Raw genomic sequence first — 11,230 nt, forward strand, 5'->3', positions numbered from 1 at the left:
TGCAGTGCTGAGCCGCGCCCGGGATGCCGCTTCCTGGGCCCCTAGCCCGCCCGAGTTGGAGACGCAGGACGCAGCCAGCCCCAAGCGCAGGCTGTCGGGGTCCGTCTCCAGCCTATTAACACCGGCGCCCCGAAGGGCGACGCCGGCACGAGCAGCGGGAGGAGCCTGGCGCTCCTCCAGGGCCAGCCCCGGACCCGCCCCCGAGTTTGCAAACAGAGGCGGCCCGGCTGCCCCGCGCACGCGCGCTCCGCCCCGCCCCCGCCCCGCCCCCGCCCCCGCCCCCGCCCCGCCCCCGCCCCGCCCAGTCTCACGCCCCGAAGCCGTGCGCGGGGCCCGCTGGGAACCGGCTGGGAAGAACCCGAGAGGCGGGACTCTCCCTCCCTCTCACCACCCCCTCCCTTGCTCCACCAGCCGGCAGTTCCGAGCTGCGCAGGCGCAGGCCCGCCCACCGCCGGCGGCGCGTCCATATTTAAAGGGAGCCGGGAGCGCCGAGCCAATGGGCTACGAGCGTGCGGGGGCGGCGCGTGGTGGAGGGGAGGCCCCGGATGTGGCTGCGGCGGCGCTCCTCCCCCGCTCCCTTCAGACTCAGGCTCCGCGCCCGGCTCCGCTCCGTCTCCGGCTCGCTCGCGGCCCGCAGGCCCCTAGGCGCGGCAGGAGGCGCCTCGGCGGCGGCGGCGGCGGCGGCGCAGAGCTGCGCAGGAGTGGGCGGCCAGGCGACCGCGCGGCGGCGGAGCGGGCGGGGCTCGGCGCTGGTCCCCCGCGCCTGGCGCGCCCCGGCCGCCGCCATGAGCGGCTCGTCCGGCACCCCGTATCTGGGCAGCAAGATCAGCCTCATCTCCAAGGCGCAGATCCGCTACGAGGGCATCCTCTACACCATCGACACGGACAATTCCACCGTGGCGCTCGCCAAAGGTAGCGGCCCGCCGCCGCCGCCGCCGCCGCGCGCCCAACCGCCGCCCCCAACAGCTCCGCCGCCCCGCGCCTGCCCGCACAGTGGTGGTCCCGGCTTCGGCGGGGGGCTCGGGGAGGAGCGGGCCGCGGTCGGTCCTTGCAGGTGTCCGGGGGAGGAAGTCCGGGGGGCGGGGCGGGGCGGCTTAGAAGCCGCGGACCTCCCCTACCTGCGAGACGTCCCTGCCGGGGCGAGAGACGCGCGCCCGGCCCGGGGGCGGGGTGGGGGGACGGCGCGGCGCACGGGTCCCGCGCGCTCTCCTGGAACCCTTCCGCGCCTGCGGCCCACCGCGTCCGGGTGCAGCCTCTGGCCGAGCTCGGGCGTCGATTGAGCTGCGGCTTGCCTTGCCCGGAACTCTTCCGACCCTGTCGACTCGAGCGGGTCGGTTTGTGATGAGGGAAGTCCAGGGTCGGTGCGCGCTAGTCCCGGCAGCGCGAGGCCCCAGAGCTTCTTTGTCTCCATTCTCCGCGTAACATGGGGGCCCCCCTCCACCCATCCATCCCCCCACTCCGCTCGTTTCCTCGCTGCTCCTCGGAAGCAGCGAGCGCAGCAGCCCGCCCCGGGTGTGTGTGTGTGTGTGAGAGACCCTCGAGGGTGTGCAGATCGAAGGGTCGAGGGGCGTCTGAAAAGCCAGCGTGCTGCGGTCCTGGGCCTATCTCCCAAACCCTGGCAGTATACCTTCCCTTTGGAGGCTGGCTCCGGGAACCCAGACTGCGGCGCTGCAGGAGAGAGCTCAGTGTTGAGGGTTTTTTTTTTATGCACTTGAACTCTCCGTGCGGCACTGCTTTGACATGAGATCCCCAGTTGGAGGAATAGGCCCCCTGTCCACAATAGGAGTTTGCTGCTTAAATCCTGTCGCCAGACTCTCAGATCGGCCCCGGAGTCCTGCCAAAGAGAGGTGTGCTAGCCTTCCTAGATCCTAGATCGTCCCTTGGGTTCAGGATTTCCTCATGGACACAGAAGCTAGTATTGGGGGTCTGAGTTCCGGGACTCCTTCCCTTTGTCTCTACAACAGTCAAGGCCTGTTTTGTGTACGAGGGCTAGGGAGTTTCTTCTTGCTTGCCTAGAGAAAAAACCTCCACAGCTGCAGCCTGTGATGAGGGTTCAGGCATGAAACCGCCGGTGGTTCCATCTGCAGTCAGATGTGAGGAGGGAGGTTCTGCAAAGCCAGCCTTGCCTGCAGAGAGCTCTGCACATCGGGTGGGCTTGTGCAGGGGCTGCGAGGCTTGGCATTCTGTGGCAGCTTTAATGTCATCTTCCCGAACCACTGTCCCTTGCATTCTTGCGTTGTGACATGATGCCTTATAGTTACTGTCAGCTGAAAATTGGGAGATTAAGTAGCTGTTAATTGTAACTGGAGTGCTGTGTCAGAGAGGGTTCTGCAGTGTCAGGATCTTGATCAAATGGACTTGGCACAGGACTACGATTTAACCCTTTTTTTTTTTTTTTTTTTTTTTTTTTTTGCAACCCCCAAGTGAGGTCCTTTGGTACTGAAGACCGTCCCACAGATAGGCCTGCTCCCCCAAGAGAGGAAATTTATGAGTACATCATTTTCCGGGGAAGTGATATCAAAGATATTACTGTGTGTGAACCTCCAAAAGCTCAGCACACACTCCCTCAGGATCCTGCTATTGTTCAGGTAAGTGTGTGGGTGTGGTTAATATGAGAGCTTGGTTTCCACATGGAACTTGGTGTCTGTCATCTGGTTTGCCCAGAGTGTTCAACTTGAGTTGCCCTCTAATGAACACAGGCCTGGTATTTATGTAGACTGTGTCTGCTCCTAGAGAAAGAAGGTGTTAACTCATGCAGCATGTACTGTACTGGGTAGTATGTTCTGTATGGCAAGACCAGTAGGACAAGAGACCTGTAGCTTGCTGTGTGTGGCATGCTGCTGGTGGTGGTGGTCTTGCCTGGTTCTGGGATGCCTGGAACATAGGCAAGCCCTGTGTGGCAATGGTGTGAGTGGCTTCAGATGTTTTTGGGATGGCAGGGTTGGTTTGTACCCCAGGATTATTAGGAGAAGGGGCATCTAGATTATTACCTTTTGTAAATTTAGACCTTTCTTGACTTCTCCAGTTCAGACTGCTCCAGGTTCTGAGATGATGAAGCTATTCTTAGAAAGGGAGGAGCAGGCAGGGATGACTTCCGTGGCACTTGGAACAGCCCGAGTAGATTTTTGAAAGGCTCGGTGGATAGGTGTTCAAGGTCCAGAAGGACATCAAAGTGGGGCCGTGTGGGAACAGGCCAGTCCTCTCAGACGAGCAGGCACGATCCTGCATACGCGGGTAGGGAAAGGGAGGAGGGAAGGGGATGGACACATTTGGCCCCACTTCTCTTCAAGGGAGCCTTTCTCCAACTCAAGATGGTATTTCCTCGCATGAAAAGGCCCGACTGGTTTTGGCAGAGGGGAGCTGAGAGGATTTTAAGTTTGTGAAGGAGTTCATGCCCTACCAGGAGTGCATGCTGACAGACCTGGCATCCTCCCCTCCTGCTGTCTAAGAAAGTGCTGAATGTGGAGACTTACTTGAAGGGTAACTTGAAGAATATTGCATTGCTCTTACCTGTGTGTCTCGTTGTTCAGTCCTCCCTGGGCTCTGCCTCCGCCTCGCCCTTCCAGCCGCATGTGCCTTACAGCCCCTTCAGAGGGATGCCACCATATGGCCAGCTGGCAGCCAGCTCCCTGCTCAGCCAGCAGTATGCTGCTTCCTTAGGTCTAGGTGAGTGACCATTCTGTGTGCCCAACGACCTTTGCCTGTCATCACCCTAGAGTGGAGTCATAACCCCGAGAGTGGGACAGTTCTTGTCACACAGTTCCTGAACTGCTGAATCTCACTGCCCCTAATCACCCATTGTAGCTTCAGCTCGGGAGTGTTTAGTAACTGGTCTCTGAGACTAAGAGACAGCGGTGCTGACTTTGCACCAGATGGCATAAATGAAAATGCTCTTGAAATCAGAAGTGCTGGTACAGCTGTAGTTTCTTACAGATGAGATCTATCTGTAGGCCTCTAATACCCTTTATCTCATTATAGCCTATATTCTAGTGCAAAAGCCCAGCTCAAACGTGGTTTCTACTGAGGCGTGTACTAGTGCTAGAGTAAAAGTGTCTCCGTGTTGGGAGTGATATCAGCCCTGTCTTTGACTTGGACCTCGAAGCTGCACTCAGAACATAGAGAATTGGGCACTTGTCTCAGTGCTGGGGAGGCAGAGATAGGCAGACCCCTGAGGTTGGCTAGCTCGAAAGTTAAGCCTCATCAGTGAGTTCAGGGCAACCCTGTCTTAAACAAAGTGGATGACACCCAAGGAAGCAACACCCAAGGTTGACCTGTGGCCTCTACATGAGTGTGCATATGTACAAGTGCGTGCTTCTCCCACCCCTAAGAACGTAGTTTGCATCTTGTCCGTCCATCCTTGCTCAGACTCCAGTTTATGGCAGCTGAGGCAGGGAAAGTGAATTAAGCGCCTGACCAGTGCTATGGGCCACTTGGATTGCTGCGCTGATGTGGCAGGTGCCTGTTCAGCCTGCTCTATAAAGTACATCATTTGAGAGGTCGCTTGGCTCTTTCCAAGCTTGCTAGGCATAAGAAAGTATGTCCTGACTTATTTGTGTGCTTTCTCTGTGCTCTTCTCTCTCTCTCTTGTTTAGAGAAGTTGGTAAGCCCTCCAGCCTCAGCCGCTGCTTCCAGCCCTAGCTCTTCTCCATCTCCACAGCCTGTTTCAGAGCTTGACATGTCCTCAGAGCCACCTCAGCTTACTTCCAAGGGTAACAGCAGTTTGGAGAACTAACTGCATGCTGTCATGTAGACTATGAGAGCCAGGGGGTAAACAGCCAGGATGGCAGGAGCTGGAACAGATCTTCTGCTAGGCCCAGGGATCAGGACACTGCTTCTGTTTGGTTTTGCATGTGGCCTCATGTGTTAATGCCAGTTTTAAAGGATTAGGAAGGTGGCCAAGAGCTTCATTCATTCTGCTTGGGTTTATGATGGTTTGACCTGTCCATGGTCATTGCATGGGAAGACATAAAGCTGTTTCTCTGGGGTCTTCGGAGTCCTAAACATGTTCTGGGTTTCTGCTGTGGAACTTCCCCAAACAACTCAAATGAAATACGTAGTTCTCTTAAGGGCATTTGAAGTGGGAGCGTGCATGGCAGCCCCCAGGCTGTCTACCCACCTATCTCTGCTGATAACAGCAACACTTTCAGGGTTTCTTGACCTTCCTGATGTTCTCGTGCTGATGTTTCTGCATGTCTGTTTTACATGTGGCATCATGCTTGTAACCAGCTCAAGCCTTCATCATTACCCATCTCAGTGCAGGAGGCCTCCCCGGGTCGGAGCATAGAGTATAGTTAGTCTGTTTGTGTGGGTGGTTATGTCCTGTAGGGCCTCTTTGTATTTGAATTGGCATACGTACATTACCCTTTCTAATTAAGAGCCATTACTGAGGATACTGTGGTTGTCCTTAGGATTGCTCACATGAATCTACCCATAGGGTAAATTGCTTTTTAAAAAGCACACAAGGAGCTGGAGAGATGGCTCCATGGTGAAGAGCACTTGATGCTCTTCCAGGTGACCTGGATTTGATGCCCAGCGCTCCCATGGTGGTTCACAGCCATTTGTAACTCCAGTCCTAGGGGATGTGACTCCCTCTTCTGACCTGAGGATACTGGGCATGCATGTGGTGTACAGACATACATGCACACCAAACACCCCCACACACAGATAAGTATTTTTTAAAACCGTACATACAAGCCATTTTGATGTGGCTGATTCCTGTTTGTCTCCTGGGGTCATTCTTCCAGAGTGAGATGATGGGCCTGAGAAAGTGGTCCAGCTTAGTTTCTGTCAGAGAGGACCTTATAGAACTTGCCCTGGGAGTGCATCTCTCACCTGTGATGGAAGATTCTCCACACCCATGTTTTCATCATTTTGTTTTGTCATGATCAGGACTCAGTGTTTTACCTCTCACTCCAGTTCCACACAGTCCCTAAGTGTTCCCCATGGGTTACAGGACCGGGGACAGGTCAAGGGGGCAGCAGGCTGTACAGTAACCTTTTACACTTTGCCAGTTTCAGAAGATTCATGTTGGGACCACCACTGATACTGTTTTGCGTGTTTTGTGTGATACTGTAGGTATAGTCCCTCACACTGAGAATCTGAGAGTCCATCCATGCTTATGTGGGTTGTTAAACCTTCATTGCAGTCCGGCCTGGTCACATCTGTTTCTCATAAAGCTGTTGTAGAATTTAATTTCAGAGTCTGACTACTTTACTTTGTAGAAGATCCCGGGCTGGGGTGGTGGTTCTCCAGCATAGACTAGAGTCGCATTTCGTGAATTTTGAATTCATTTCAGGGTCATTGGCACCTTCAGGCTTGGTCAGAGCCTCTCTAGAAAAGCCACTGGCAAACTTGAGGAAGTGCCATTGGTGTTGGTAGCACAGTGACTGTCCTCATTGTAGTTTCTTAACTTGGAGCTCAAGGATTGGTGCTTCCCTGTGACTTAATATATTTTGTCACCTGGACCAGCTTCAAAGGGAATGGGCCAGTCTGGGAGAGTAAATCCTGAGTTCAGGCTTTTTCTAGACAGTATGTCACTCCTACCCTACCCCCAACGTGCCAGCCAGGAGAAATGACTGGAGGTAGTAAGTTTTCTTCTTTTTATCTATTTCTAAACTTTTCTTCCCTCTTTAACTCAGGAACTGGTTTTCCATCTACCCCAGTCAGCAAGAGCCCCATGGTGGAGCAGGCTGTCCAGACTAGTTCTGCTGATAACTTGAATGCTAAGAAACTGTTACCCAGCAAGGTCACCTCGGGGACACAGCTCAATGGTCGCCAGGCTCAGCCAAGCAGCAAGACTGCCAATGGTACTTGAACACTGATTTCCCCTGCAGTTTCTCTGTGTTCCCAATGTCACACTCACTGGGCTATGTTTTTAAAGCATTATCCTCACCCCAGACCACATACTTTGGCAAGCAGGCCTCTGGACAGGTAGTGTCAATCCCATAGGGCTGCGTGTGGTGGTGGTGGTGGTGGTGGTGGTGGTGGTGGTGGTGGTGCTCTGCTTCTGGTGGCTGGGTTCTGGCTTCTGCGGGGCTTTGCCTCACTTTTCCCTTTGCACCTTAGATGTAGCCCAGCCGGCACCTGTGCACACCCAAGGGCAGGTGAATGACGAGAACAGAAGACCTCCACGGAGGCGGTCAGGTAACGCCCAGGGCAGGGCCACTCCGTTGTGTAGCCGTGAGCAGCAGGCTGTGCTTTGCTTCTGTGCTGTGCTGGGGACTTGGCTAAGGTGGTGCTTCAGTGAGTTGTGCCCCTTTGTCTTCAGTGTGTCTGTGAGCTGCTTTTGAATTCAAGCTGGAAATAAGTTGGCGAATTCAACCATGCTGTTTATTTTCTACATAGGCAATCGGCGAACAAGAAATCGTTCCAGAGGACAAAACCGTCCAACTAATGTCAAGGAAAACACAATCAAGTTTGAAGGGGACTTTGATTTTGAGAGTGCGAATGCCCAGTTCAACCGAGAAGAGCTTGATAAAGAGTTTAAGAAGAAACTGAATTTTAAAGGTCTGACTTGTTTAAAAGTTACCCACCAAGGGAATCCCTAGAGCGCGGTAGGACAGAATGACTGGCGTCACTCTGGAGTGAGTTATGGTCCTGACCAGTGTGGAAATTGGAGTCAACTCAGGAATAGATGATGAGCTGGGATGGGTGTGGGAAACTTGTGACTTGCCGCAAGAGAAAACAATCTCTTTGTTCTCTGGGCCTGAGGACCACTGCAGAGTGTGGACCCCCATCAGGAGACCGATTGGGTGTTGTCCATCTCTTTGTAGATGACAAGGCTGAGAAGGGGGAAGAGAAGGACCCAGCTGTGATGACCCAGAGTGAAGAGACACCCGCTGAGGAAGATCTTCTGGGGCCCAACTGTTACTATGACAAGTCCAAGTCCTTCTTTGACAACATTTCTTCTGAACTCAAAACAAGGTAAGGACCTAAGTGCACTGAGGAAAGGATGGCCGTTTTGTAAGTCCTAGAAGCACATGACTGAAATATTCTAACATGAAATCCAAGCTTTGAGCTTATTTTCTACATAGTAGCTATGAGGGTCCCAGCTGGGTCTGTTCATGCCATCTAGGATGTAAACCAGAACCCTCTGGCTGTCCCTGATCTGATTAGGACTTGCTGAGGTCAACTTCTTGCACTCCCTGTTTGCCTGCAAGAGTCCCATTTGCACTTTTCTTGCCTGATCTGCCTCCTGGCATGGATACACTTGAGCAGTTGGTTGAGCTCCCTGTCCTCTCAAGTCAGGGAAGTGGGTGATTGTGATGTGTGTCAGCACTGTAAATGAGCACCCTGGACTGTATGGTAAGCTTCAGAGCAGGCATAGTGTGCAAACTCAGGCCCAGGAGTCAGCCATTGAAGAACAGGAAGTAAACTGGGTAGCCTGAGCCATGCACACATATTAGGGGAGCAGTCAAAGCAAGAAAGACCCAAGCTAAGAGAAGGGCTTGGGCCAGGCTGTATCGTGTGGGAGGGGTGTGGCCAGGTCTCAGTAACCACTGTAGGAGTGAGGAAGGGGACTTTCCAGGTCGCTGTGCATGTGAATGGGCAGGGTGATGGTGTAGACATATTCTAAGCAAATAAACAACCAGTCAGGAGCAGCTTGCTTGACCTGTACTGCCTCTTGGTGACAGTGACTGAAGGTGGGCTGGTGTGGAGGCTAGATGGTTCAGACGGAGGTTCAGCTGTGGAGGATGGTGACCATGTGGCAGCAGGAACAGCTGGGATCTAAATGTTTTCGTGTGGGCTCTTAAGGGCATCACCTGCTTGTGTCACTTGTTTATACTCTTGGTGATAGAGGTATCTTGAGCCAAGGGGGCCTGACCTCTGCAGCATTAGGATGAGTGCTCCCCTGCCTCTTTAGTAGCACAGCCGTAGCTCATCCTTCCTTCTCTGCTATTTGAAGGACAAAGCCTATTTCAGAAACTAGTTGTTGCCCACTAGTCAGATTTTGTTGTTGTTTTTCAAAAGTTTCCCTGGGTCCCTTGCTGTCCTGGAGCTTGCTCTGTAGACCTGCCTCTGCCTTCCAAGTGCAGGTATAAAAGGTGTGTGCCACCAGCTTAGAGTCAGATCTAAACACACCTTATCTTTTGGTTTAGTTCTAGGCGGACAACATGGGCCGAAGAGAGAAAGCTGAACACTGAGACCTTTGGGGTTTCTGGGAGGTTCCTTCGTGGCCGCAGTTCACGTGGTGGATTCCGAGGAGGTAGAGGCAATGGGACAACACGGCGCAACCCCACTTCCCACCGCGCTGGGACTGGCCGGGTGTAAGGGTGCAGTTCAAGTGAGTGGGAACTGTTCTGGATCCTTGGGCAGGAGGTGGTGGGATGAACGTCCCTAGACCGTGCTTAGAGGTGGGGAGCAAGCCTTTCTGCCCAGAGAATCAAGTCTGGCTGGAACGTCCTAGACAGTGCCGTGTAGGAATGTGGAGGGCCTGAGTTTCCTACTGCCTTCTGGTTCCCAGGGTGGTGAGGGATAGATAGCTGTGTGACAAATACCTGTTGGATACTAACTTCCTGTCTTCTCACAGGGTTGTGAAGATACAGAAGGATACAAGGAAATGGTACACTCACTGAGAGAAGTGATCTTGTTTACCAAGTCTGGACACCCTCATACTTCTTGGCTTGGGACTCAACCTAAACTTGGATGTGGTCTGATTAGAACCACTTGTTTTGGGGAAAGTACTTGTAGGTGATCTCATGAAGGTATCTTGACCTACATTTTCTTCTTGGTTGCAGATAGCCGAATTGTAAGGTTTTGGTATTTTGCAAAAAGGTTTCTCTATAGGCAAAGGCTCAGTCCTCACTTTGTAACTTTTTTTTTAAAAAACAGCTTTGACTCTTACAATGGAACCAAATTTTGTTTGGCACTTGTGGTGTCCAAATGTGTCTCTGCAACCCATCTGGCCCCTAGTGCTGCTGGCCTGGTACCCCATCTGCTGACAGTGGGAAGTCTCAGGATCCAGGCAGGGCCAGCACAGGGTGAACCAGTCATAGGGGTGGGAGGGTCAAGGGCAGGGAGGGGGTGGTGTTTCATGGATCATGTTGTGTAATGAACCAGTGATGTTCAGTGTTGGAGGCTGACGGAGGATCAGTAAAGTAGGAGGCCCCCAGTGTCATGTGGAGCCTGGCTTCCACAGGTACTGAGGCTTAGTGTCGAAGTCCAAGACAAGCCAATGTGTTGTGACCGACCTTCCTGTCCTTGTCCGCCTCTAGCCCAGTCAGTCATTGTTAGACTCTACTTTGAAATGAGCCAGTCTTTTTTTTTTTTTTCCTTCTTTCTAAGGTCACTGGCCTTATTTCTTTGATTGTAAATAGTTCTTGTGTGTTTATTTTAAAGGTGGTGGAGGGAGGGTGGGAACATAAATTTGTTGCATGAGTAAATGGGTCAGATTTTCTGTATGAGCATGCATCCTATGACTGACAGGGCATTTTGTTGAAAAGCACCTTGATAACCAAAACCCCTTCAAATAGCTATAAAGCTTTAGTTCTGTATTGATGAAGTCACATTGCAAAAGCTTGGGTTTATTTTTGTAGGACTTCATAGCTGAGAATAGAACACAGCACTGAGGCTACTGTTGGGGTAATGCAAACTAAATAAACATTCAAACCTTCAAACCCTGCCTCCATCACCTATGTCACGTCCAGGGCTTACCAAGAAGCACGTACTAGTCAGGCTAGTTAGAGTGTGGAAGTCCTTACAGGGCACCATTTGACAGTCAGAAAGTGACCTGACGACCATAGGTGGAATAGGCTAATTCTCACTGGGCTATCTTTGGAAGGTGAAAGCCCCAGTCTAGTGTGGATGGAAACTGCTGTAGCTGCAAAGCACCTTGCTTTGCCTTAACTGTTCCCAAGTATTGAAGGCAGTCCTCAAGAGTAGACACGTGGCCAATGGATCGGATGGCACCGTTGGTATGTGTCAGGTTAAGAGCGGCAGCCTGCAGGAGGCAGGCAACCTTGGGACCATCGATGATGTGTTCCTGTTCTTGACTAATAAACTTACTCACTAGGCACATAAGCAGCTTTACATCCTAAACCATTTCACCAAACTGGTTTGCGGGGCGGGGCAAGGGTAGCCGTAAGCTGAAGCAGATGGTAGAATGATAAACTGGCTAGGAAGCCAAGAGGAACTGCATCTCTGACCAAAAAAAAAAAACGAAAACAACCCACGGTGATGGCCTCGGTTTTACTGAATGCAGAAAACTTGACCAGCAGCAAAGCCCAACCTG

The 11,230-nt window shown here is 52.6% G+C and overlaps 1 protein-coding gene across 4 annotated transcripts; it reads left to right on the top strand.

Annotated features, from left to right (window-relative positions):
* The first annotated feature begins 708 nt into the window (after nucleotides 1-708).
* Nucleotides 709-10,616, top strand: Lsm14b (LSM family member 14B). Of its 4 annotated transcripts, none has more exons than XM_021229769.2 (10): nucleotides 709-912; nucleotides 2,425-2,588; nucleotides 3,531-3,666; nucleotides 4,593-4,709; nucleotides 6,639-6,806; nucleotides 7,066-7,143; nucleotides 7,345-7,506; nucleotides 7,773-7,923; nucleotides 9,099-9,205; nucleotides 9,530-10,616. In XM_021229769.2, the coding sequence occupies exons 1-10, from the start codon at nucleotides 786-788 to the stop codon at nucleotides 9,535-9,537; spliced, it is 1,218 nt and encodes a 405-aa protein (XP_021085428.2). In that variant the 5' UTR covers nucleotides 709-785; the 3' UTR covers nucleotides 9,538-10,616. The 4 variants fall into 4 exon arrangements, with proteins under 4 accessions (XP_021085428.2, XP_021085429.2, XP_021085427.2 ...); XM_021229768.2 differs by having other exon boundaries at nucleotides 713-912; nucleotides 9,099-9,283; XM_021229770.2 differs by lacking the exon at nucleotides 7,066-7,143 and having other exon boundaries at nucleotides 710-912; nucleotides 9,099-9,283.
* The last annotated feature ends 614 nt before the right edge of the window (nucleotides 10,617-11,230 follow it).

Source organism: Mesocricetus auratus, unplaced genomic scaffold (assembly GCF_017639785.1).
Source record: "Mesocricetus auratus isolate SY011 unplaced genomic scaffold, BCM_Maur_2.0 Super-Scaffold_100028, whole genome shotgun sequence".
NCBI classification, from domain to species: Eukaryota; Metazoa; Chordata; class Mammalia; order Rodentia; family Cricetidae; genus Mesocricetus; species Mesocricetus auratus.

Bases quoted from the DNA above. Each gene is read 5' to 3' on its own strand.
- Lsm14b (XM_021229768.2), top strand. From the start codon at position 786: ATGAGCGGCTCGTCCGGCACCCCGTATCTGGGCAGCAAGATCAGCCTC. The intron at 7,144-7,344 runs GTAACGCCCAGG...TTTTCTACATAG, and splicing joins ACCTCCACGGAGGCGGTCAG to GCAATCGGCGAACAAGAAAT. The intron at 7,924-9,098 runs GTAAGGACCTAA...CTTTTGGTTTAG, and splicing joins TCTTCTGAACTCAAAACAAG to TTCTAGGCGGACAACATGGG.